The sequence below is a fragment of the Neofelis nebulosa genome, chromosome 1 (assembly GCF_028018385.1).
Source record: "Neofelis nebulosa isolate mNeoNeb1 chromosome 1, mNeoNeb1.pri, whole genome shotgun sequence".
NCBI lineage: Eukaryota > Metazoa > Chordata > Mammalia > Carnivora > Felidae > Neofelis > Neofelis nebulosa.
Window position 1 is genome coordinate 130,702,909 of NC_080782.1, and position 27,416 is coordinate 130,730,324.

A 27,416-nucleotide genomic window follows, 5' to 3' on the forward strand; every position below is an offset into this window, starting at 1 on the left:
TTTTTTATCTCAAGGTCGTTGTTTTCTGTTTTCCTGGCCGACTCACAAGGCAAAGACACGAAGGTGTCTGATGTATGTGGACTATTTAAGAAAACACTACCAGCCAAGGAGCTTTCCCACCTCCACTGCGTTCTTCAGGGGATCATTGTGAGGAAGTACTGGCAGTATTGATTCTCCGATGTTCCTGTTGGTCTGCGAGCCACTGCGAGTATCAGGGCTGAGAATATGGTGTGATGAAATAGATAAAAAATGAGTAGATGAAAGGATTTCATTTAATGTTGATGGAGCACTGTGCTAGATACAGTGTACTCAGAATAACACGCAGCCCTGCCCTCAGGCAGCTCACAGTCTAGTGCACTCCCTAGTCGGAAGCCTTGGGAAGTCGCGCTAATTTATTGTCGGATTGGTCGTTTGTTTTTCATGTCCTCTGTCCTCCTTCCCATCGCTGTTTCCCCCTTTCTGCCTTGGCCTGCTTTACTGATTTCCGGGACCAAGTCCTGGCTTCGTCCTGCCCTTCTGAGATGGGGCTCCATTCAGAGTGGGGAGGAGGGGCGAGCCGTGTGTGTGTCTCCAGAGGCACGGCAGGACAAAGGCAGCCTTGTCCTCCTCACCAGGAGCAGAGAAGGTCTTACGGATGTCCGGAGTGCAACTGCTCAAAGTGTCATGCCGTGACCAGGGGTGGATCCAGATTGTAAGGGGCTTCAGTGTGGGCATTCAAAAGGCAAATCAGCGTATACCTAAGGCACATGTGGACTGTCGGTGGCTTGACTTTAGGGGGATTATATGTGTGAGAATGTATTCATTTTGGCTGAGGCATGACCTGTAAGATCGCTTCTGTCAGCTAATGTATTTCTGAAGATGAGGCTCAGTGACCCAGAGGATTCGCTGGTTATATAAGAAACAGAGATTCCTGGTTCACGGGCCGATTTGGGGACTCTGGAGTGGACAGTTCCTGCCACCCATTCACCACAGCCTGTGGGCTGCAGCTCGGGCATACTGGAAGGTCGGAACTGTGGCTGGTTACCTTCCTATGGGTGCAGGGCTTCCCAGCATCTCTCGGGAGACCTGTCACTCTTAAACTTTCTGGGATCTGAGCTGCTTCCACAGGTACCATCGGCTCTAGTGAGCCTTGCCACCCTTCTCTCCCTGGGCTATTTGTGTTTGTAAGTTTATCATCTTCAGCTGAGACCAAATTAATCCTTGATGCACAAAATGAGCTTAAAACGTGCTGTTATTTAACAAGCTACCCCGTGAGGGATGTGACCCTTGTAGGCAGGATCTGATTTGCCTCTTCTTTTCAGAATCTTTTGGCATTATTAGGACTGTCCGTGGGGTCATGCTGGCATTTATGATCATGTCTCTCATGAGCTACGTTGGTTTTGGGTAGAATCATGTAATTTATTGTCCAAACTGAGACTTTTCAGAGTGAAAGCAGGTCCTGTTAATAATCATGCCAGATCAACAGGTGTAAGCTGGAACGGTCTCAGGCGAACCGGCATGAATGGTTACCCTGGTGATGGGTAACCCGAATTGAGGTGGTTTGTAATTGTGCAGACTGACTGCATATATGTTTCCATGTGTCTGTGTGTGGGTGCTCGTTAAGTGGGGCTCATATTACTGGATAAGAGGCCCAAGGGAAGTGTGGCTTGCTCGTCTGTTACGTTAACATGCTTTTCTAAAACTGCTTCACCTGTTAATTCATTTACTCCTTCATACATTGACTGTTTTTGTTCCTTTCCATTCACTTTGTACTCTTTTTTTTTCCCCATTAAATTTTGCATTTATTTTGAGTTTTTGTGGTGTCTTTTTTGGGCAGTAGCTTTTCTGATTTAACATGTTTCCTAGCCTATTAATCTGCTACGACTGTGGTAAAACACAGCTTGTCTTTTCTGTGAACTTTGTGGGGTTGGCCAGCTTCTATAGGAGTTGTGTTTCGATAGTGACTCCTGCTGTGGGCATCTGTGAAAAGCTCTGGAATGGGTGTGGGATGGAGGAAAGAGTCATAGTTAGGAGAGAGCCTATGGTCCATCAATCTTCAGCGTGTGTGAGTGGGTGCAGGCCACGAGAGAAGGGAAGGGCTGCCTTTTAAGAGTTTACATCCTTGTGGAAGAGGCTTGACATGGGACAACTAACATCTGAGTTCTTATGGTGTGTCAGGCATTGTTCTGAATTGCATTACGTGCATTAATTCCTCTAATATTCATAATAATCCCAAGATCAGGTACTATTTCCCCCCCATTTTATAGGTAAGGCAGAGAGGTAGAGTAATTACCCAGGGTCACACAGTTAGTTAACTGGTGGAATTGAGATTTGATTATTGGTAGCCCGTACCCTTGATTCCTGAGCTACAGTTGCTACTTGGCAACCCAGTGGGATGATGGACTTATAGTGAAAATGTAGCCACAATTGAAGTGTGCAGTTTGACACACAAAAGTGTGGGTTGGTGGACCTGAGATGGTTTGGTAGAGGTGGGATGCCCTGGTAGGTGGATATTTGGCTGAGAAAGGGAAGACCAGTGGTGGAGGGAAGCGATGACAAGCTTGTGGATTCATTTGCAGAGGAGCTTTCTCTACTGGGCACTAGGTTCATCACTGGGAAGACCAAAACAAGGAGAGGGAGACTCAGGTCAGGGAGGTGACAGCACACCGGAGAGACTTGTGTGCAGACACCCCTAATGAACGTTCAGCTCAGCTCTCCCTGTGGGGAGTCAGCTAGCAGGGAAGCAAAGTCTTCACCGAGCTTTGAAGGACAAAGACCCTCCAGGAAACCAGAGGAGACAAAGGTGACATTGGTAGAGGGAACAGCATTGTACAGCTCGCTCAGCCATCTGGGGGAAGTAATATTTGGACAAGTATTAAAAAGGCCCAGGACGCTCCCCTACTCTGTTCTCAGCCCATCTGCCCGTGTCTTCTCTCCTCTCCATTTTCTGCAGCTACAGTCCTTCACCAATCCCTCCCCTTCTGTAGACAGGGACAAAAGCAAGACAAATGGTGTCCATACTTCTCCCACCACAACAATCCCAATCTCTGATCTGAGGTGGGATAGGAGTTGCTTAAAAAGAGAGGGGGAGGGAGAGGGAGAGGGAGAGAGGAAGATGGGACCTGGAATCCCAAGGTGAGCCTCAACAGCCTAAAAACTTTTCTCAAACTCCCAAGTGGTACTTGGCAACACAGAAGTTTGCTTTCTCAAAGAGCAATACTGTTTACTGAAGCAGGGCTGTCCCTTTTCTCAATACAGGTTCACACACAGGTCCACCTTCTCCTTTCTCTGAGAGATTAGTGTTGAGGACCCAGCTTCCACTCAGAGCTCCCTAGTTAAGAGGTCAAGACTTCCCTGCAGTTCTCCAAAGTCAGAGAGAGCCAGAGCTGGGGTGGGTGCTCAGCATGAGCCCGTACTCCCTGCTCCTCCCGCCCCCAGTCCTCACTCCCAGCGCAAGGAAGGAGGCAGGGGGCAGCTGTGGCCCTGGGAGGGGTTGCCGTGAGCAGCAGGCTGTGCCTCAGCCTCCCCATTGGTGCTGGACTACAGACAGCTGTTGCTGGGACCCAGGAGGTGGTATTCTAAGTGTATGTGACTATCGAGTTTAAATGCTGGATATCCAATACATTTAAAATAAGATTCTGATGAGGTTGAAAGGAATTAAACTTTATTTTTACAGAAGCTCCACCAGGCAAATTTGTGTGGACAATAGGTAGAGATTCATACGCGCACTGTTATAGTCTACCTGGTCTGTGACCTCTCTGCATCTAGCAGCAGGTCATATTCCTCACAGCTTAGCCTGTTTACAAAAAACTGCTCAGGGTGGCAAGACTTCAGAAATCACTGTGAAATGTGTGGTTCTGTCATTCGTGTTCCCGACGCTGCTTACACAGCTCCAGGGGGCAGCTCTGCCTGCTGGACTCTCCGGCCCAGACAATGGCTCTGTAGTGTCCTGCTGCCCGAGAGACAGCTGGCTTCTCCCTCACGGCTGTGCCAGTCATCTCCTTCTAGCAGTGCCGTGTTGGGAGCAGGCTCAGCCTCAGAACCTGCTCATCTCGACCTAAAGCTCTCAGAGCTATGTTTCCCCATCAGGGGTCAGCTGCTGAGATCATTCTTAAACATAAAATTCCTCTAAGGTAGTAAACTACTTTGCTTAAAAGTAACAAAGGACAAACATGTGTGAAGCTTGACCAAGTTACTGTACATTCAACAAAGCATACTTTATGATCCAGGTCTTATGAAGAGAAGACCTAAGTCATGGCCAAGTCAGGGGACATTCATTTGGAGAAACGGTCCCATTTTTGCCATGATGGGCAGGGTCATTGGCACTTGAAGTGCTACACTTCCCAGAAGTCTGGGAAGCTGACAGAACCTGGCCAGCTCCGTAGGTGGAGCAGCACAAGCTGGTCAGTCAGAACCAGCCCGGCCCTTCGGTCCTGAGCAAGGCCCACTGCTGGCCTGCCTCCAGTTCCCTTAGGGGCCCCTACCAGTCCATGCTGGAGAAGAAGGGAAAACCAAGCTGCAGTATGACCATTCATTCATTCATGCTGGTCTTGGACCCATGGGAGAGAAGAGAGCAGGGTCTTGATCTGTCAGACCACCCTTCCCAACAGGGACCCCGACCTGCCTTTTTTCTCCTTACTGCCTTCTCAAGACTCGGGAGCTTTTTCTCAGTTGCCTTCCAGTGCCTTCTTCCTTTATTGTTACAGGATCCATAAAGCCTAGAATTTAGAGGCATCCCACCAAGAAGGGGTTGCCATGATGCTCTAAAGGGTACTGGGGTAGGGACACAGAGGCTGGGAAGTGAAACAAAGTTGTCTGAGCAGGAAGAGGACTACAAACTTCTCAGGTGCTGCTTTACAAGTTCCTTGCAGTGGCTCAACTGCTCACTACTGACCTGTAATTAAAATAGAGTCATCCTTGAAACAGAACCATTTTACATTCCAAATAAAATAGTGAGTGCTTAAATGTTAGCACAGAGTAATTTCAGGAAGGTCCAACTGTTTGGCTCAAGAGCATTAACCCCACCATCTCAGGGACATCCACCTCCAACCTCAGTAAAACTGTCATTCATCTAACTATGCATTTCCTTCCATCTTACCCTGTCCATACTCAGAGACTCCGATCCTTCAGTGCCTCCCTCATGGTACCCCAGTACCCGGTACCATACAGTCAGATAAAAGGTGAGGGGTCTGAGATTTACACGCTGCAATATTAAGCTCAGGGGTGCTTCCTCCTGAGCTGGGCACATGCCCCAGACTTCACCCCATCTTCTTGACAACAAGGGCTGCCACTGAGATAAAGCTCTTTTCACTGTCAAGAAACCCACCCAACTGGTCCAGTGAAGGGAACATGTACCCCATACTCATCCAGAGGGTATGCCAAGTGTACAAAGCCTAGGCCTTAGGTAGACTCTTCACAGAGTCATTGTGGCCAGAACATCTGGAGCCCACAGGGGCCAAGAAGGGTGATGCGTACCATTTTGGGGGCAGAGTGCATCAGCTCAAGGGGCAAAACCGAGAGCCTGGTCCGGGGCAAAGTTGATGTCTACCTGTGCTTTCTTTAGCAGATCAGATATAGGAGTACACCAGTCGGGCATGAGCCTCTCCAACTCTAAGGTGATGATGACCAAGGCCAGTGTGGAGCCCTTGAACTGCAGCAGCTGGTGGCCCGCCATACAGTGCTGCAGCTGCCTGGTCAGGGACGCGACGTGGAGGGAAGGATTCCTCTGAGGCAGCAGCTCCACCACGTGGGGCCAGCCCAGGACCACCAGGGCATGGAACTAGAGACCGTGGTTTTTAATGTTAGAACAGAAAACCCCATACCTTTCATATATCAATGACCAAAAGTGCAAACAAGTTAAATTTCCATCAGGGAGCATCCGATGTTTCCCAACCCCTTCCATTCCCATCCATGGTCCCACAAGGGACTTGAAGCTTAATACTCATTCTGTGGCCAAGCTGAGCTTCAACCTTGGAGAGAAAAGACAATCTGCTTCCTGGGATGGTCATTAAGAGCTTAAAGTACCTAGATGACAATGTTTCAGTTCTGAAAAACAGAAGCATACTATTCAAGATTAAGATAGCAGAAAAGTTACTTGTATCTGTATACTGCAACTTGGCAACAATGGCCAGTTTTCAGAATGAAACAGCCCTTAGTGATTTAATCTTCATGCTTCCTAACCGACCAAAACTCCATACATCTCCCATTGCATAATTTTGCCTTACTAACGGAATCATTCCTTAAGAATGACCATCATTCCCCAACTCAAAAAATACCAACTAATACAATATTTTTTAAGTGCCAGATCAATATGGTCTAAAGCCTCAATAAGGATCGTGTGTAGGTGAATAAAGACAGCTAAGTGAATGTGTGTAAAGTGTAGCACAGGCAGACAGCTTTTTATGTACAGTATTCATAGAATGGAAAGTTAAATATTTTTGCAGTGTGTATTTAAAGAGAAACTCACCACAACAGTGCCGTCAAAAAAAATCTTTATAATCTATTGTCTTTTAGAAGCGGGGGTCTGGTGGAACTGTGTTGGATTTAAGATCTCCATTTTCCCTCTTACGTGTGTCATGAGCCCTGTGGGTCACCTCACTGTGGTACGTGTAAGGATGTGTGCACGCCTGTGCTTTGCCATCCTATGTTGTGAACAGCTGTTCCAAAGGCGCACACGAGTCTAGGGCAGACTCTGCAAACTCCTCGTACTCACTATGGTCAAGAAGTCCAGCGGTATCCCAATATAGAGGTCCCAGTGCAGTCTGTCCAAAATAGCCAGCTCCACCCTCAGCAGCTCGCCCGGGGTATAGCCAGAGCCGTAGTGCTTTATGAAGTCTTTTATGCGTGGAATTAACTGTAAAAAGAAAATAAAGAGGCCAAAGCCCTGTATCATGTCATGGTAACTTGTTTTCTTATCCATGGGAACCAGGCATCCGTGACCCTAGGAGAGTTGTCTTCTTGTGACATGCCACAGAAAATGCTTCTGACAGAAACACCAAGTCAGATTTTGGCCATGTGTCAAGTCCCAGGTAGTTATGACAACGTGTAGTGAATGGCACATGGTCACCCTCTGCAAACAAGTTTTTGTTTTAACTGCAGCGTAGTTAACATATGGTGTGAGGTCAATTTTAGGTGTACAATATGGTGTTTCAGTGCAAACAGGCCTCGATCCACAAATGCACTCCAGCTCATGCCCAAAGGTGCTTTCGAGGGTGGGGCTGTGCCGTGTCCCCCCCATTCAGCTGCAAGAACTCACCCACGGTTTTTATCCTTATCATTCCTGTTCCCGACCCCCACGGTGATTACTTGTCATAGAGAGCAAAAGTAGGTCTTTGAACTTCCCGGTCTGCACTAGACAGGCTCACTCACAAAATCTCCCGTGGTTTTGGCAACACCATAGCTGCAACCACGTTTCCTTCAACCTTGATTTAAGGCGGTTCAGTTCTGGAAAAACAAGGACTTTTTCCCAGAGGGACTTATAAGACTTACTCAAGTACCAGGTGCCACACAGACCAGTCTACTTTTTTAGGTAAGCCAACTACTATTATAACCTCCACAAACACTTATTTTAAGGGTCATTTACTTGATTTTTAGTTGAAAAAAAAAGCAACTTTGTTGGATGGGAACACACATTATATTGTAATGGACAGGGGTTAAAAGCATTTTTACTGAATGTTTGGAACTGGACACACAAGCGATATTTTCTGACCCTTCAGACGCTGAACTTGGCCAAGGGGAACCCTATGGCAATGACAGGCTTTACTATCCCTAAAGTGGGAAAGTTTGTGGAGATGGAAGGAGGGAGGTCTGGAAAGGGTATTGGGAGAGAATCTTCTGAACAGAAACTATAGTGAAACTGCCAAGTTCAAGCAAGCCTGAAGCACTTGTGGGGGCATCTCCTCGACCCCTGGCACATGGCCCTCCTGCCTCTCAAGAGAAGGGTCCCAAAGTCTCTGAAGAGCAGCTTCAGTGACACAGACAAGTCCTTAAGTCTCAACAGGTTTCTAGGGGGGGACGTTATGGCACATGGTTTGGGGAGGCCTTTTTCCTAGCTCAACAGCCAATGTTTCTGTTCAGTGGGAGGTGGCATCAGACATCGACCAATAAAGATAAATCTGCCAGGAGATCAGGCCTCTGGGTTTGCTGGACCAGGAGAATTCAGCTGTTCTAAGTGCCCATTATGGGGTCGTGAGGTCCAACAAGGCTAAAGGCAGCAAAGCAGAGATCCTGGGAAGTTAATGCATTTTCTAAAAAGCCCACTATTCCTAAGGACATACCTTTCTGGGAGTCTGAATGTTCCAGTGTAACACTCCTATACTTCAAAAGCAGCCCAGAGTGGACTCCCAGGGATGCCTACCTCCTCTTCTTCGTTAAATTTGGCAGCAAGTCTCAAGCAAGTAATCATGACACAATGGAGTAATCTCTTATCTGAAATATGGAACAAACACATTTGACCAGAATATGAATGCCAGGAACAAGTAGTCAAGCACCGGTGGGTTTCTTTGGGAAATTAAGTTTTTTCCTTTCTTCAAAAAGAGATGTATTGTATTCTTCCACCAGTTAGTGCCATGTTTTACATTTGACCCGTGAATATGCCCCTGATTTCAGAAGCACCAGTGGCTAGTCAGTAGTCCCTTGTTAGGGGGATGAATGAGGGTGGGAAATACAGCACCATTTCGGGGAACACATCATGACCACAGGCTGCAATGGCAAGATCCAGACAAACACACCCACATGATCACACAGTAAGTCCTTTCCCAGCTAGGTCCCTTCAGAGGGACAGCCACACAACATTGAGCCAGACAGGCTGGGTATGGGATGTAACCCTTAGTTTATGAGCCTCTAAGCAGCTGGGATAGTGCACCTCTCAGGCAGCAATCAAGGGCAGAGGTCAGTTTCTTCTCCCACCCTCTATTACCACCCCCAGAGCCCCTACCTTTACTGAAACCAGTAGGCGGCTGAAGGTAGTGAGAGCCAGGTTAAAAGTAATTTGGGAGAAGTTAAAAATGTTCTTAAGCCCCAGGAGCGAAAACACGATTTCCTGGACCTTGTGGCAGATCTCAGCCTGTTGGAAAGAAGGGGTAGGGGAGGGCAGGAAAGGTCGTTGGTGGCCAGTGTAGGTTCGCCTGTGTGGACAAAAGCCTGCTGAAGGTCACCATAGGGGATGTGAGACGTCCCTGCACCTTAAACCGCGATGGGACTGAGTGTTGCCCAGCGGCTCACGGATTGAGATGGTCCTCGCGCCCGTTTTGGTCCTAAGCAGAGTTTCCCAACTCAAGACCTCTTCCGAAGCACCTACCAGAAAGGCGTCCTCTCTGCGAGAGGGGCTAGCGACCGCCGCCTCGTGCCTCGTGCAAGGCACGCACCTGGTGAAGGTCCCCGCCTCCAGGGTGCTGCTCACCTGGGCGCGGGCGCAGGTGGAACCCGGCCGCGTCCTGTGCTCGCGCGGGGAAGGGGGTGAACGTGCTCCCGGAAGGCTCCGGCCGCGGGGCCCGCTATCTGGGGTTGACCGCCACGCCACAGGCGCGCCTCGCGGCCCAGGGCCAGTTGCGGGTGGGCGGCCAGTCGGCGCTCATCCAGAGGGCGTCCCCATTCGCACGGCACCCGCGGGGTTGAGGCCTGGGGGGTGGCCGCGGGAGCTGCGGACCTGGCGCGGCACCGAGAGCGGGACAGGCAGCTCGGGGTCCTCTCGGTGACGGCGCGGAGAGCTACGGGTTCCACCAAGGCCGCGGGAGAAGAATGCCGCGGGCCGCTTCGCCCAAACGCGGCTCTGATCTCCCCCCTGGGGCCGAAGATTGCGAGGGGAGCCGCCTGCCGGAGGCCATGGCGAGCGCCGGCTCCTGGGTCTGGGTCCCGCCATAGCCAGCCTTTTATAACCCGACGCGGGGGACTTGCAGCTGGGGCCGCGCCGGGGCGGGGAGGGTTCGGCGGGCCCACCCCCAGCCCGGGCGCGCAGCAGCTCCTGGAACTCCCAACCCGCCGGGCTTTGACACTTGCTCACGGCTTGTGGCGCGTGGAGTGCTTGCCGGTGGGTGAAGGATTCCGTCTTCTTTCACTCCCCGCCCCCACCTCCCGCTGAGCGCTTCTTCCCCACCCGATGCCCGAAGCCCCAGGACCGGAGTCCCGAACCCGGAATGCGTCACCTGGAGAGCACTTCGGCCCTGGAGAAGTTCACCGGGCCGCAGACCCTGCGTCTTATTTCACAGTAGGGCTTTGCGGCACACAAGACCAGGTAGAGAAGCGTCCGGAGCGCTCCTCAGTCAGACACCCTTGAGATGGAATTCTGACTCTGTGTGATCTCGTTTATGGGACTTGAGCTCTCAGTCTTGTTTACTTCGACTCTTAAAAAAAGGCAAAATCTGCCTCACAAAGTAGTTCCTTCATGCATACATTTTTCCCATCAGCAGTTATTCAGTGAAGGCCTACAATGTTAGGACATAACAGTGAATAACACAGACATGGAATTTACATTCTAGCCAGGAGAGACAGATAATAAACATGAACAGAATATATAGAAATCCCAGCGATTTCACTTTTAAGTATATGCTCAACAGAAATTCATATATGTGCATCAAAAAGACACCTACGCAATGTTGTCATAGCCCCAAATGTCCGTCAGCAATTGAATGCAATAAACAAATTTTTGTATGTTCACACTATGGAATACTACACCACATTGAAAAAGAATGGACTAATGCTCCACCCAACAAGAAAACAATCTCACAAACATAATACTGAATGTTGAGGGACAGAGACAAAAGACGTCATACTGTATAATTCCATTAATATAAAGTATAAGAACAAGAAAAACGAAATCTGTAACGTTAAGAGTTAAGATAGTGGTCGGGGCGCCTGGGTGGCTCAGTCGGTTAAGTGGCCGACTTCGGCTCAGGTCATGATCTCGCGGTCCGTGAGTTCGAGCCCCGCGTCGGGCTCTGTGCTCATAGCTCGGAGCCTGGAGCCTGTTTCGGATTCTGTGTCTCCCTCTCTCTGACCCTCCCCCATTCATGCTCTGTCTCTCTGTCTCAAAAATAAATAAACGTTAAAAAAAAAAAAGATAGTGGTTACCGTTAGAGGGCAGTGGATAGTGACTGGGAAGGAACACAAGGAGCTTCCAGGGCTGGTAATGTTCTGTTTCTTGATTTGGATGCTGATTACACACGTGTTCGCCTTGCGAAAACTGATCAAGCGGTGCATTTTTGATTTGTGCACTTTTCTTTACGTGAGATATATTTCATTAAGATTTACATTACATTAAATTTACATTAAAATATATGCGAATGTCAGAAGGAGAAGAAAGAAAAAGGAATAGAAGAAATATTTGGAGTGATGATGACTGAGAATTTCCTCAGGTAATATGAGACACCAAACCACAGAACGAGGAATCTCAAAGAACACAAGGTGGGATAAATGCCCCCCAAGTATACCTAGGCATATCATTCAAACTACAGAAAATCAAAGATAAAGTTTTGAAAGAAGCTGGAGGCGGGGAGGGGAAGAAACTTACCTATAGAAGAGCAAAGATAAGAATTACATTTCAGTTCTCTTCAGAGATCATGCAAGCAAGATGTGGGCCGAGATATTTAAAGTGTTGAGAGAAAAATGCTACCAACCTCGAATTGTGTATCTAATGAAATTATCTTTCAGGTGAAGAAATAAAGATCTTGTATATAGAAGATCCTAAGGAATCTGCTAAAAAAAACTATTAGAAGTAATAAGTTCATGGAAGTTCAGAGTACAAGGTCAGTGTACTAGAAAAAATCAATTTTTTATACACTATCAATGAGCAATCTGAAAATAAAATTAAGAAAATAATTCCAGGGATGCCTGGGTGGCTCAGTCGGTTAAGCATCCAACTCTTGATTTTGGCTCAGGACTTGATCTCATGATTGGTGGGATCGAGCCCCACAGTGGGCTCTGCGCTGACAGTGTGGAGCCTGCTTGAGATTCTCCCTCTTTCTCTACCCCTCCCCTGCTCACACTCTCTGTCACTCTCAAAATAAATAAACTTAAAAAAAAAGAAAGAAAATAATTCCATTTTCAATAGCATACAAAAGACTAAAATATTCAAGAATACAACCAAAAACTGCATTATTTACATATTGGAAATGACAAAACATCACTGAGAGAAATTAAAGAAGACATAAATAAATGGAAAGGCATTCCATGTTCATAGATTAAAAGACTTGCATTGTTAAAATGGCAATACTTACCAAATTGATCTATAGATTCAATATAATCCCTGTTAAGTTTCCAGATGGCTTTTTGCAGAAATTTACAAGGTGTTTCTAAAGTTTCCATGGAAATGCAAAGGATTCACAATAGCCAAAACAATCTTGAAAAAAGAGAACAAAGATGGAGGTCTCATACTATATGACTTCAAAACCTACTACAAACCTATAGCAATCAAGGTGTACTGGCATTTGGTTAGCCATTTAGATCAATGGAATTGTGGGGCGCCTGGGTGGCGCAGTCGGTTAAGCGTCCGACTTCAGCCAGGTCACGATCTCGCGGTCCGTGAGTTCGAGCCCCGCGTCAGGCTCTGGGCTGATGGCTCGGAGCCTGGAGCCTGTTTCCGATTCTGTGTCTCCCTCTCTCTCTGCCCCTCCCCGGTTCATGCTCTGTCTCTCTCTGTCCCAAAAATAAATAAAAAAACGTTGAAAAAAAAAATTTAGATCAATGGAATTGAATTGAGAGTCTGGAAATCAACAGTCACATTCATGATCAACTGATTTTTGGCAAGGGTGCTACAAGTGGTTCAGTGGAGGGAAGAATAGTTTTTTCAGCAAATGGTGATAGGACAGCTGGATATTCATATGCAAACAATGAGGCTGGATCCCTGTACCACACCATTATGTAAACATAATTCAAAATACATCATAGATCTAAATGTATGAGCTAAAACTATAAAATTCTTAGAAGAATGAGTCTGCATGACCTTGGGTTAGGAAATGGTTTGTTAGGTATGTACCAAAAGCACAACGAAAGAAACAGCAAAAGAAAAAATATATATAAATTGTATGTGATCTAAATCAAAAAACTTTTGAGCTTCAAAGAATGCTCTCCAGAAATTAAAAACACAACCCACAGAGAAAAATTTATGCATACTGTGTATCCCAAAAGGGACTTGTATTTAGCATACAGAAGGAACTCTTACAACTTAATCATGAAAAGACAAATAAAATGGGCAACGGATTTGCACGGACGCTTCTCCAAAGAAGACGTCCAAATAGTCAATAAGCAGGTGAAAGCAAATGCATCATTAGTTATCAAGGAATTGTAAATCAAAACTGCAATAGGATCCTATTTTACACCAATAGTATGACTATAAAAACAAAACACAAAACAAAACAAGAAAGTAGCAAGTGTTGCTGAGGATGTGGTGGAATTGTAAACCTCATAATGTTGCTGGTGAGAATGAAAAATTGCTGGTGGTGTGGCCATTGTAGAGAAAAGTTCAGTAGTTCCTCAAAATGTTAAACATTACAGTTACTGAATGACTCAGCAATTCCACTTGCAGGCATATTAGATGTAAGAGAAATGAAACATGTTCACACAGAAACTTGTAGTGGCAATATTCATAATGGCCAAAAAGTAGAAATAACCCAAATGTCCATCAAGTGACAAATGTATAAAAATGTGGTATATCCACACAAAGGAATATTACTCAGCCTTATAAGTACAGAATTACTGATATATTCCACAACAGGGCTGAAGCTTGAAAACATTACTCTAAGTGATAGAAGTCATTCACAAAAGGCCACATATTATATAATTCAATTTATATGAAATGTTCCAAATAGGAAAATCTATGAGATATAAAGTAGATTGGTGATTGCCTAGGGCTAGGATGTTGGCGAGGAGCGAATGGGGTCACTATAATGAATATAGAATCCCTTTTTGGGGTGATGAAAATGTTTAAAATTGATTGTGGTTATAGTCTGTGTATATAATAAAAGCCATTTATGTTTACAATTTAAATTGGTGACTTGTATGATGTCTGATTATATCTCAAGAAAGCTATGTATATGTGTTTACATAATATATATATATACAGTATATTAGATGGTGATAAATACTATGGAGAAATATAAAATAGGGAGAAGATATAAGAAGATGGGTGATGAAAGCTGAAATTTTAAGTGGAGAGGTCATGGTAAGACTCATTGAGAAGGTGATGTGTGAACAAAGACATTCTGAAAGAGGTGGGGGAGGCATGGGGATATTTAGAGGGAGAGCTTTCCAGGGCTTAAGTTTGGATCTGAGCTTTGTCACTGCCCATGTGTCTGACCTTGGATGGTTACTTAATGGCTCTGTACTTGAGTTTGTTTATCTGTAAAATCCTCGTTCCTATTTTCTAGTAAAATGACTAACAGTACCTATTTCAAAAGGTTTTTATATGGATTAAATAATAAAAAAAGAAAGTAAAGCACTTAGAATAGTACACTGGCACTAAGTAAAATGCTTTATAGATGTTTTTATTATTTCCTACTGCAAGTGCAAAAGCTCTTTCGTTCTAAGATGGAACCATGCCCGGAAGGTCCATTGAAGGAGGCCAAGTGGGGCTGGTGCAAAATAATGAGCAAGAGGGAAGATTGTAGGAAGTGGGGAAAGGGCCTGTGACTTTCAGTTTGTGAGATAGGAAATCATTGGCAGGTTTGGAATAGAGAAAAGACACTATCTGATTCATGTTTAAACACCATCTTTCTGGCTCCTGTGTTGAAAACATCTAAAAGAGGACAAGGGTGCACTCAAGGAAACCAATTTTGAGCTGTTGTAGTAATACAGATAACAGGTGATCATGGTAGTGAGAAAGGGTTAGATTCTGGTTCTACTTTGAAGATAGAAACAAGCTCTGCTGAAAGATTGATTATTGGGTATGAGAAAAAGAGACTGGTTTGACCTGAGCAATTGTCAGGATTCAGCTTAGATTTATTATGCTGAGGCAAGTCTGAGAGGGCACCTTTTTTTTTTTTTTTTTTTTTTTTTAGCGTTTCGCCAGGGGTTTGGGGTGGGGATGGGCAGTAGTAGTGTGTGTGTTGGAGGGGGCGGGAATCAACCTTTCAATTTTTGACAAGGATGATCTTGAAAAGCCTATCGCACACCCAAGCCCAGTAGTTGGTGTTCAGAGCAGAGCTTCAGACAGGAAAGAAGATGGATCAAGATCATTCGTTCTTTCACAAATATTTATTGAAAACCTACTCTGTGCTAGGTCCTATTTTAAGTCCTATTTTAGGCTCTGGAGATACTTGTGAAAACACCTACAAAGCTCCTTATGACCTTATCTGTAAGAGAGGTCATAAACAAGTCAGCAATCAGGCTCAGTCTTTAGCTCTCCGCATGGATGCAGTGTACAACTGCTTTTTGAATTTTTTCCTATGGTTGTTTTTTTTCTTTTAACGTTTACTCATTTTCGAGAGAAGAGAGAGAGCATGAACGGGGAAGGGGCAGAGAGAGGGAGACACAGAATCGGAAACAGGCTCCAGGCTCTGAGCTGTCAGCACAGAGCCCGACGCGGGGCTCAAACTCACGGACTATGAGATCATGACCTGAGCTTAAGTCGGACGCTCAACCGACTGAGCCACCCAGGTGCCCCCCTATGGTTGTTTTTAATATTGGGAATATTGCAAGAGCCACAAAAGTAGTCACGGGATTTAGGAGCGCCTCCCCCCTGCCTACCGGTGGCAGCCAGGTATCCCCGCCCCAATGCGGGCCAGAGTTCTAGCGCAGTCGAATGGCAGCATTGCGCAGGCGCAGCCATAGTACTGGCGTCCTAGGAGACGAACTCGGAAAGCTTCCGCGCAGGCGTAATTCAGAAGGCCAAGACAGCCTGAGGCCCGGGGACGGGGCGGGGCGAGCTCGCAGTGCGCTTGCGCACAGCCTGCTCTCGCCCGAGGAGCCGCAGTCTCGAGAGCGCCAAGGCGGTATTTCGGTAATCTCTGACAAACCTCTCCTGCGAACCCGGCGCCGTTGGACTGCGCCCAGGGCGGAGACGTCAGCGGGGCACAGGAGGGAGCCACGATGCCGGTGAGGAGAGTCGCTCAGCTGCTGGGATTCCTCATCCCAGCGGCCTGGCTCGGGGGCGCGGCTGTTGCCATGGAGGCGCGGAACAGGCAGGCGTCTGGGGTGGGGCGGGGCAGGGTCAGCTCTGCTGGCCCCAGCGGTTGGGGAGCCTGGCGGGTGGACTGGAGCCCGCGAGGATCCTGCAGGTCCTGGGAGGGGCCCCCGGCAGGCCCTGCTGTCTTCGCCGGTGCTGCATCCCGCGGGGCCTGTGCTGCTTGACATAAAGGCACAGCGCCTGAGGATGCGCTCTCGCTCCCAGCCCTGCTAGCTGAGTGGGGCGCCTGGGAGCGGCCGCGGGGGGTCGGCTTTGGATGCTCCACACCTGGTGGGGTCTGTACGCCAAGGAGCCAGCTCCGGAAGGGAGCGAAACGAGAGCTGCCTGTTCTTACTCCAGCCCTTGACTCGAGCTGTCATTCCTTTCGTGGTGCTTTAGCTTACAGTGCAGAATGTAACCCGTAGGTGTCTTTGTGTGTGAGGCCGGGGGTTGGGTGGTATGTTTGTCTTGTAGGATTTCACAGGACATTATCGTACATTTAATAGGGGGCGTCCTAAGTCCATTATAGGGTCGTGGAGAACACATAGGGCTTCGGTTGTTTTTCTTCTGGTCCGAGGCCTCGGACAATTATTTAATCTTTCTGGGTCTTTAATTCCCACGTAATTAAACTTTTCCTCATGGGGTTTTATCAGGATGAAATAAGGTAACGCACAACGGAATTGAAGGACAGTACTTGACATTTAGCATTAAATGCTTAGTATTTGTTCCGTGATCTTGCTTTCAAGTTATTTATCAGTTCACTCAGCAAATACTGGGAATCAATCACATGTTAGGCACTGGAGGTAAAATATTGAGCAAAACCAGACAGGTTCTTGAACTTGGGAAGATAGAAGCTTGCCTTAATGGGCAGAGGTGAAAATCATGTTGGTAGAGACAAGACCCTTAACATTAACGAAGTGAATGGGTGGCATATAATAGAAAGTAGCTTCTGGTGAGTTGTAAGGTGTTTCTATGTAGGAACGCTGGCCTATACATGTCAGATCATCTTTTTTTTCTTAAAAAATTTTTTTTAATGTTTATTTTTGAGAGAGGGAGACACAGAATCTGAAGCAGGCTCCATGCTCTGAGCTGTCAGCACAGAGCTGGTCATGGGGCTCAAACCCACGAACCATGAGATGGTGACCTGAGCCAAAGTCAGACACTTAACCAACTGAGCCACCCAAATCATCGTTTTTTTCCAAGAGAATCTAGAAATTGTTATTTTTATGAAATTTCTCCATTTTTGAATTTTAGCAACTAATTAAATATTTTTAAATTCTATGAGCCATACAAAAAGTATTTGTGGGCTGAATTCAGTCCCTTGAATACCAGTTCGCAACCTCTAGTGTAGACAGATAGGACAGGCAATCAAATAAGAAGCAAAGAAAAGTAGAATTGAAACCATTGTAGAGGAGGGAGAGAGTAGGGTGCTCTCAGGGCCTATACCAGGATTTGACCTAGTTAGGGAAGTCTTTCCAAGTGAAGTGGCTGTTTTGGTGAGACCTGAGACTAAGTGAAGGTGAGAGTGAGGAATGTTCTAGGCAGAAGGAACAGCACATGGAGAGGCTTGTGGTAAGAAGGAGCATGGTGAACAGAAAAGGCTTAAAAAACAAACAAACAAACCCGTGTGGCTGTGGCTAAGAAAGCCAAGCAGGGAAACTTGTGAAATAAGGCTAGACAGGTAGACATGGGCCAGAGCCAGGTCTTAAAGGCCGCCTTAAGGACTGTGATTTTCATACACAGTCCTCATGTCAGTGATGTCAGCGGGAAGCCTTTGCGGAGTCGTAACTAAGGGAGTGTCATGATTAAATTTGTGTTGAAGCTGACTGCCATGGAGGGAACAGACTGTAGGAGAACCTAACTAGATGCAGGTGTCCCGTTAAGGAGCCTTACAATGCAGGGTGGGAGAATGGGGACTAGACTAACATGGTGAAAGTAGAGAAGGGGAGAGGTATCTTGTGTTGGTACTGTTCAACTAAACGATTGAACTTTACTTCAGTAACCGGATTGTATTTTTCTAATTGAAGTTAATTGACCTATAATAATTTCACCTGTACCACGTGATTTAATATTTGTATTCCTTGTGAAATAATCCCCATAGTAAGTCTAGTTACCATCCATCGCCAGAGTTAAATTTTTTTTTTCTTATGAGAAATTTCAAGATACAGTCTTTAAGCAACTTCCAAATAGGTATTTTCAAATATGTATTATTGACTGTAGTCACCATGCCATATATTATTTATACATGACTCATGTATTTTATAACTGGAAGTTTGTGCATTTTGATCCCTTTCACCCATTTTGTCTATCTCCGTACCCAACTCCCCTCTGGCAACCACTAATATGTTCTTTGTATCTACAAGTTTTGTTTGTTCATTTGTTTTTTTTAGATTCCACGTATAAGTGAAATCATACAGTATTTGTCTTTGTTAAGGATTATATTTTAACATAGAGTCTTAATCATAAAATTTCAAAAATTGAAACTTTACATGTATATGGCTCGGAGCCTGGAGCCTGTTTCTGATTCTGTGTCTCCCTCTCTCTCTGCCCCTGCCCCGTTCATGCTTTGTCTCTCTCTGTCCCAAAAATAAATAAAAAACGTTGAAAAAAAAAAAAAAAAATTTAAAAAAAAAAAAAAAAAAAAAAAAAAAAAAAAAAAGGGGCGCCTGGGTGGCGCAGTCGGTTAAGCGTCCGACTTCAGCCAGGTCACGATCTCGCGGTCCGTGAGTTCGAGCCCCGCGTCAGGCTCTGGGCTGATGGCTCGGAGCCTGGAGCCTGTTTCTGATTCTGTGTCTCCCTCTCTCTCTGCCCCTGCCCCGTTCATGCTTTGTCTCTCTCTGTCCCAAAAATAAATAAAAAACGTTGAAAAAAAAAAAAAAAAAAAATTTAAAAAAAAAAAAAAAAAAAAAAAAAAAAAAAAAAAGAAACTTTACATGTATAGATGTTCATAAGGTTAGAGGCATACTAAAACATTTATGTCTGCTATTGGGCTTTCTTTTCTGTGTTTTATTTAATGTTGTCTTCTATAGAGAAGATAGACTACATACAGTTACGTGATTAAAAAAAAAATTGACTAATGCATTGTAGAAAATAAAAGTCTCGGGGGAACACAGAACCTACTACTATATTCTTGATTAAAGTTCTTAACCATGTTCACGTGTGTTTTCCTATAGGCAGGAAACTCAGAGGAAGTCAGGGACTTTTATGCAGAAAGGCAGTCTATAATATACTGGTTCATTTTCTTCTTGAATAGCATTTATTTACTATAAATGTAAATTAGATTTTCTCTCCCCTCATTTGTATTGTAAAAAAAACCTATTTGCCTTTTCATATCTTTTAATAAGCCCTTTCTATATATCTGTAAGATCTTTAATTGCATTTAACAAATATTCATGGAGTATTTAATATGTGCAAGGTACTAGGATGGCAAAGTAGCCTTTTTCAAATTTGAAATTTAATTTGCTGAAGGTAAAAGTAAATATTCTTTTCATTATTTGTGAACATTTTCTCCATCAGATCAATAAATCAGAGAAGCCTGAAAGCTGTGATAATGTGAAGGTGGTTGTTAGGTGCCGGCCCCTCAACGAGAGAGAGAAATCAATGTGCTATAAACAAGCTGTCAGTGTGGATGAGATGAGGGGAACTATTACTGTACATAAGACTGATTCTTCCAATGAACCTCCAAAGACATTTACTTTTGATACTGTGTTTGGACCAGAGAGTAAACAACTTGATGTTTATAACTTAACTGCAAGACCTATTATTGATTCTGTTCTTGAAGGCTACAATGGTGAGTATAAAGTCCACTTTTTGAAAAATAACTTTATTGAGGTATTAATACCCTATAATTTCACCCATTGTAATCATACAGTTTGATGAGTTACAGTAAATACATACAGTTTTGAAACTATCACCACAATCCAGTTTTATGATCACTGAAATTTCTTTATGTGCCTTTGCATTCCCATCTCCAGGCTGCCGTTGACCTGCTTTTGTCTGTAGTTCTGTCTTTCCTTGAAATTCCATGTAAACCAAAGCATACACTATCTATCTTTATTATCTGTTTTCTTTCACTTTTATAATGTTGTTGAGGGTCATCCATGTTGTTGTATATATCAGTCCTTTGTTCCTTTTTAATGCTGAATTCCATTTTATGAATATACCTCCTTTAGTGATCTTTGATGGAAATTTGGATTGTTCCAGTTTTTTGCCTGTTATAAATAGTCCTGCTATGAACATTCTTTTATAAGTCTTTGTGCAACTAAATTTTAAAATTTCTCTTGGGTAGATACCTAGAAGTGGAATTTCTGGGTCATATGGTTAAGGTATATTTGTTTTTGAAGAAATTGCCAAACTGTTTTTGAGAGTGGTGACTATTAATTTGTTTTCCTCATGAGCGTGGTATGAGGGTTCTAGTTTCCTCACATTCTCACCAACATTTAGATTATCAGTCTTTTTAATTATAGCTGTTTTAGAGGCTCTTTGGTGGTATTTCATTGTTTTAACTTGTATTTCTCTGTAACTAATAATGTTGAGCAGCTATTCATATACGTATTTTCTAAATGTTTGTTTATTTTTGAGGTGGGGGAGCAGAGAGAGAGGGAGAGAGGGAATCCCAAGCAGGCTCCACACCATCAGTGCAGGGCTGGATCTCGTGAATCGTGAGATCATGACCTGAGCTGAAATCAAGAGTCAGATGCTTAACTGACTGAGCCACCAGGGAACCCTGTGGGAAGGTTTTTAACTAAAGATTCAATTTCTTTAATAATATAGCGATATTCAAGTTACCTATTTTTCTTTTAGTAAGCTCTGGTAGTTTATCTTTCATGGAATTTGTCGAATTTATTGGCAACAAGTTGTTTATGTCAGTCCTCTATCATTCTTACGTTAGAATGTGGTGTGATCTTTTTCAGTAAGATATTGGTATGTGATACATGATAGATTGTAATTTGTGTCTTCTCTTTTTCTTGTGATTAGTCTGGCAGGAGGTTTAACAATTTTACTGATTTTGTCAAAGAACTGGCTTTTGGTTTTAATAATTTTCCTTTATTATTTTTTACATTTTCTATTTTGTGAATTTCTGCTTTGATCTTTATTTTTCCCTCCTACTTTATTCCTCTTTTTCTTTGTTATGGTGGAAGCTGAGGTCATTGTTTTTAGACCTATATTCCTTTCTAATATAGAGGTTTAATGCTATGAATTAAACCCTAACTACTGCGTTAGTAGCATTGTATGGATTTTGACACACTGTGTTTTCATTTTCATGCAGTGCAAGAACTTTCTTCCTTCCCTTTTGATTTCTTCTTTGATCCTTGGGTTATTTAGAAATGTGTTAAGGGGTGCCTGGGTGGCTCAGTCAGTTAAGTGTCTGACTTTGGCTCAGGTCACGATCTCACAGTTCGTGGATTCAAGCCCCGTGTGGGCCTCTGTGCTATCAGCTCGGAGCCTGGAGCCTTCTTCAAATCCTGTGTCTCCCTCTTTCTCTGCCTGTACCCTGCTCGTGCTATGTTGTGTGTGCTCTCTCTCTCTCAAAAATAAATAAGCGTTAAAAAAAATACTTAAAAAAAATAAAGTGTTCATTTCCAGATATTTTGGGATTTTCCAGAGATCTGTTACTGATGTCTAGTTTAATTCCATTTTAGTCAGAGAAATACTATGTAAAACTTGAATCTTTTGAAATTAGAGATGTGTTGTATAATCTAGAATGAAGTTTATTATTAAATGTTTGTATATTCTTTAAAAAAAATTTTTTTTAATGTTTATTTATTTTTTGAGAGAGAGAGAGTGAGACAGAGTGTGAGTGGGGGAGGGCTAGAGAGAGGGAGACAGAATCAGAAGTAGGCTCCAGGCTCTGAGCTGTCAGCACAGACCCTGACGCAGGGCTCAAACCCATGAATCGTGAGATCATGACCTGAGCTGAAGTCGGACACCCAACCGACTGAGCCACCCAGGCTCCCTTAAATGTTTGTATATTCTTGAAAAGAATGTGTATTTTGCTGTTGTTGGGTGGAGTGTTCTATAAATGTTCATTTCATTACATCAATTTGTTCAATAGTGTCGTTCAGATTTTCTTTATACTTAATTATTTTCTACTTGGTGTGTCAATTACTGAGAGAGGGGTTTCGAATTCTCTGACTTCATTTTTGTATTTGCTTTTTCCTTTCAGTTCTATCACTTTTTACTTAATGAATTTTGAAACCCTCTGAGTAGGTGCATAAATGCTTAGGCATTTTAAATCCTTGTGGTGAGTTAATCTCTTTTTCATGATGAAATTACTCTCTTTATCCCTGGTAATATTCCTTACTCTGAAACCTACTTTGTCTGATATTGATATAGACATTCTAATTTTCTTTTGATGCTATGTTAACATAGTATATCTTCTTTCATTCTTCTACTTTGAACCTACTTGTGTTTTTATATTGAAAGTGCATTTCTAGTAGGTAGCTATACTGGAAGTCACTAAGATTACCACATTTGCAGATTGCTGGGAGAAGTCAAGGGAGTCAGTCTATAGTTGTACTTACAGCTTTGGCTTATTAGAGCAAAAAAGACACACATGCATAGCCAAAAGAAAGAAGGAAAGGAAGGAAGAAAGAAATGAAAAAAGGAAGAAAGAAAACAAAAAACAGCAAAGAGAAAAGGTGCCTGGGGTGAAGTGTGGAGGAAACCAGGTACAGACTTCCAAGAGTCCTCTCCTACTAGTAGGCACACAAGATGTGCTTAATTGTTCTACCATTGACTATGATAGTACTTGTTAAATGTTGTTTGTCAGGGAAGTTCTGTAAGAGACACAGTGCCCAAAGTTTTTATTGGAGCCTGCTCATATGGGCACCCTCAGCCTAGCACTTGCCAAGATCCCAGGCTCTCAGGAGAAGGAAAGCAGGTGTTTAGCACAAACCACCTTGTTTATATAAACAAGTTAGGCATAGTGAGCTACTCTTACCAGTTAGGGAGTGATGAGAACCCTTCTTAAATCCACATTCCCAGATGCTAGTCAAAAGCCAACTTTGAAAGCAGGCCTCTCAAAGAATAGCAGTCCCAGATCTGTTGTTAGCTCTTTTGGGCACAGCACTGTATAGTTGGTAGTATTTTGAGTGTGTGTGTGTGTGTGTGTTTTTAAACTCAGTCTTGGTAACTCTGCTTCTTCACTGCAGGTATTGAGACAATTTATGTCTTGCTTTTTGTTTTCTCTTTGTACTCTTTTCCTCCTTTTATGCCTTCTTTTGTATTATTTTTATTATTCCATTCTTCTCTGTTGGCATATATAGCAATACATCTTTGTTTTATTTTAGTGGTTGCATTAAGGTTTATAGTATAAATCTTTAATGTATCCCACTTTACCTTCAGGTGATACTATGCTACTTAAAAAAATTTTGTAGTGCTGTACTTCCAGTGGTTGTCTCCTCAGTATTGTGCTGTTGTTTACTTCTACATGTTATGCACTCCAAACCACATTGTTAATGTTTTTGCTTAAACCATCAGTTATCTTTTAAAGAGATTTAAATAATAGGAAAAAACATATATTACTTATAACTACTTATGTAGTTAACATTTTTGGTACTCTTTATTCCTTTATGTAGACCTATATTTCCATCTAGTAACATTCCTTCTGCTTTGAAAAACTTCCTTAAATATTTCTCAAGTGCAAGTCTACTGGTGATGAATTCTTTCAGATTTTGTAGTCTAAAAAGTATTTATTTTGCCTTTGTTTTTGAAAGAAATTTTCACTGGGTATAGGATTCTAGGTTGATAGCTTTTTTTAATACTTGAAGAATATACCTCTCCTGTCTTCTCATTTGCATTTTTTCCTCCTGGAATTCTGCTTTTCTTCTTATCTTGGTTCTTCTTTATATGACATATCTTTCTTTGGGTGCTTTTAAGATCTTCTCTATCACTGGTTTTGAGCAATTTGATTATGATGTGCCATGTATTTTTCTTTATGTTTCTGTGCTTACTATTCATTAAGCTTTTTGGATCTGTGAGTTTGTAGTTTTCATCAGATTTGGAAAAATTTCAGGCATTGTCTCTTCAAATATTTTTCCTGTCCCCACCCTTTTTTTGGGGGTCTGCAGTGACATGTATATCAGGCTGCTTGAAATTGTCCCACAGCTCATTGATGCTGTTTTTCTTTTTTCTATTTTTTTACTCTGTTAAATTTTTTACTGTTTCTACTGATATATATTCAAGTTGACTGATCTTCTATTCTGCAGTGTTGAATCTGCCATTTACCTTATCTATTGTATTTTTCATCCCACACGTAATTTTTTAGAAGTTTGATTTGGGTCTTTGTTGTATCTTCTGTCCAAGTTCTTCCAAATATCCATCCAAAGTTTCCACCTAACTTTTTAACATGTAGAATATAGTTTTTATAACTGTTTTAATGTCCCTATCTGCTAATTCTAACATTTGTGTCCATTCTGAATTGGCTTTGACTGATTGATGGATTTTTTCATTATGAGTCATATCTTTTTTGCAAGTTTGGCAAATTTTGGTTGGGTGCCAGGACACTGCGAGTTTCACCTTGGCTCTTGAATTTTTTTATTTCTATAAATATTGATGAACTTTGTTCTGAGTTGCAGTTACTTGAAAATAGTTTGATTCTTTTATTTTTTTATTTTTATTTTTTTTTTAACGTTTATTTATTTTTGGGACAGAGAGAGACAGAGCATGAACTGGGGAGGGGCAGAGAGAGGGAGACACAGAATCGGAAGTAGGCTCCAGGCTCTGAGCCATCAGCCCAGAGCCTGACACAGGGCTCGAACTCACGGACTGTGAGATCGTGACCTGAGCTGAAGTCGGACGCTTAACCAACTGAGCCACCCAGGCGCCCCAGATTCTTTTAGATCTTTTAAGATCTTTAGTTAGGACTGGAACAGTGTTCATTCTGAGGTTATTTCCCTAAGAATGAGGCAAGACCTTTTTGTACCTAATGTCCTGTGAATCATGAGGTTTTCCAGTCTGACTGGTATAAATAGATACTGTTTCTGGCCTGTTTGAGTGCCGGGCACTCTTCCTTCCAAATGATTCCCGCCCCCCCCCCCCCCCCCCCCCCATTTAGATAGTTTCCTTACACTCTTGAGATGCTTAGTACTCAGCTGAGTACTTGAGGAAGACCATCTGCAGATGTTTGGAATCTGGAGTTTTGTGTGCACTGTTGTCCTCTCTACAGCATATAGCTGCGTTGGGCTCTCTGGACTGTGGCTCCTTCTTGACTCAGGGAATCCACCCAGCACTCCTTGGGTTCCCCATCCTGGTCCGTGGCTCTGATTATCTCACATGCCAGGAAGCTGGGCTGTCATAGGGCCCACCTCACCTGTTTGCCACTTTTCAGGGGTCATGGCCTTTTGTTGACTGGAGTCCGTGGTCTTGAAAACTGTTGCTTCGTATTTGTTTCAGTCAGGAGGGTGAATCTGGTCCTTGTTACTCTATCTTTGTTGGAAGCTGAAGTGTCACAAGTTTAATTTTGAAATAATAGAACTGTGTATTTTAAAAAATAAATGTTGTATGAATTAGTATGTAAATGTCAAGGGACTTTTCACCTATTTTGCACCTATTATGCTGACTGAAAATTGTTGATAGTAACATACAAAAACATTTGGAAAAAGGACCAAAAATCAGGACTGCTGTAACATAGAATGTTACATTATTTAAATGTATTATTCAAATGTGGAAAGACAAATACATAATCCTTCTACCATTTAAAACTTTTTAAAAAAGTTAGTGAACTTCGTTTTTTAGAACAGTTTTAGTTTAAAGCAAAATTGAAAAAAGTACAGAGAGGGGCACCTGGGTGGCTCAGTCGGTTGAGTGTCCGACTTCAGCTCAGGTCATGATCTTGCAGTTCGTGAGTTTACACGTCAGGCTCTGTGCTGACAGCTCAAAGCCTGGAGTCTGCTTCAGATTCTGTGTCTCCTTCTCTCTTTGCCCCTACCCCACCTGTACTCTGTCTCTCTCTCAAAAATAAATAAACATTAAAAAATATTAAAAAAAAGAAAGAAGAAAGCACAGAGATTTCCCATATATCCTTTGTCCCCAAATGTATACAAAGTTCCCCACTCTCAGCATCCTCCACTACAGTGGTATATTTGTTACAATTGATGAACATACACTGACATGTCATTATCATCCAAAGTCCATAGTTTACATTAGGGTTCACTCTTGTACATTCTGTGGGCTTTGACAAAAAATATAATGACATGTGTCTACTGTTGTAATATAAATAATAGTTTCATTCTGTGCACTGCTTGTTTATCCTTCCTTCCCCTACTAAGCCTGGCAACCACTAATGCTTTTACTGTCTCCATAGTTTCACCTTTTCTAGAATATCATATAGTATGTAACCTTTCAGTTTGGCTTCTTCCACTTAGTTAATAGGCCCTGAAGTTTTCCCCGTGTCTTTTCATGGCTTGATAGCTTATATCTTTATTTATGCTGATAATGGATAATACTCTATTATTTGGCTGTACCACAGTTTATTTATTCACCTACCTACTGAGGGACATCTTGGTTGCATCCAAGTTTTGGCAGTTAGGATTATGCACTGAAATAAAAATCCACGTGCAGATTTTTTGTAGGCCTTCCACCATTTTAAAGATGTAGTTAGGAAATAGGGAGATGTGGTAAGATTTCAGGTCGTTTTTAGTTTTTAAAAAGTAGAGTTTTAAGAGAAGTTCATATGAAGGAAATGCTGGCATTAGATTTGTTAAGCTGGACATAAAAAGCTAGGAATTTGGAATTTCCTCTCTGAAAATGAGATAAGATTCTTTTATTTTCAGGCATTCCTGATCCTTCTTAGCTCTAAAATTAGAGATTAATATCCTTTTTAAATTAGTAATCTTCATGTATTTAATGCATTCATAGAAGTTGCATTAGGAATTAATTTTGAATTCAAAAAATTTCTGGCCCTTACATACTTTTTAGAAGTATGAGCTCTGGACTCAAATGGACTGTGTGCAGACCTTCTTTCTACCACTTACTATGACATTGAACAAGTAATCCAACCTCTGTAAGCCTTCGATTCCTCAACTAAAGCATGGAAATAGAAATAGTGCCCAGCTTTTAGGATTGGGGTGAAAATTCAGTAAGGATGCGTGTAAAGTACATGCCTAGCTCATAGCAGATGATCTGTAAATGATAGCTCTTGTGTCAGTTATAAAGTGCAGTCTGTGAGTTCATAATATTTTTAGCTCTTTTGAATGCAATAATGCATTTTTTTTTTTTTAATTTTTTTTTTTTTCAACATTTTTTATTTATTTTTGGGACAGAGAGAGACAGAGCATGAACGGGGGAGGGGCAGAGAGAGAGGGAGACACAGAATCGGAAACAGGCTCCAGGCTCCGAG

At 43.0% G+C, this 27,416-nt stretch overlaps 2 protein-coding genes and 2 long non-coding RNA genes across 11 annotated transcripts in view; 2 read left to right on the forward strand and 2 right to left on the reverse strand.

Annotated features, from left to right (window-relative positions):
• SEPTIN8 (septin 8) overlaps positions 1–6,867 on the forward strand; it is a 26,444-nt gene extending 19,577 nt beyond the window's left edge. For 3 of the 4 annotated variants that reach the window (XM_058736687.1, XM_058736654.1, XM_058736692.1), the window contains one exon: positions 5,543–6,867. In XM_058736687.1, coding sequence (XP_058592670.1) covers positions 5,543–5,708 — 166 coding nt within the window. In that variant the 3' untranslated portion in view covers positions 5,709–6,867. The remainder of the gene's footprint in view (positions 1–5,542) is intronic. The other variant, XM_058736647.1, reaches the window with a different exon arrangement.
• LOC131516087 (uncharacterized) lies at positions 4,651–5,616 on the reverse strand. Its single transcript, XR_009263854.1, has 2 exons — positions 5,528–5,616; positions 4,651–4,873 (listed from the first exon to the last, which is right to left on the reverse strand). It is a non-coding gene; the product is annotated as an uncharacterized LOC131516087 (long non-coding RNA).
• LOC131516091 (uncharacterized) lies at positions 6,868–9,976 on the reverse strand. The gene is made up of 2 exons (XR_009263860.1): positions 8,915–9,976; positions 6,868–8,406 (listed from the first exon to the last, which is right to left on the reverse strand). It is a non-coding gene; the product is annotated as an uncharacterized LOC131516091 (long non-coding RNA).
• Positions 9,977–15,852: 5,876 nt separating this feature from the next.
• Positions 15,853–27,416, forward strand: part of KIF3A (kinesin family member 3A) — a 48,713-nt gene continuing 37,149 nt past the window's right edge. For 4 of the 5 annotated variants that reach the window (XM_058736713.1, XM_058736717.1, XM_058736725.1 and 1 more), the window contains exons 1-2: positions 15,853–16,005; positions 19,592–19,865. In XM_058736713.1, coding sequence (XP_058592696.1) covers positions 16,000–16,005; positions 19,592–19,865 — 280 coding nt within the window. In that variant the 5' untranslated portion in view covers positions 15,853–15,999. Of the gene's footprint in view, positions 16,006–16,231; positions 16,497–19,591; positions 19,866–27,416 lie in introns of those variants that run through there. The other variant, XM_058736743.1, reaches the window with a different exon arrangement.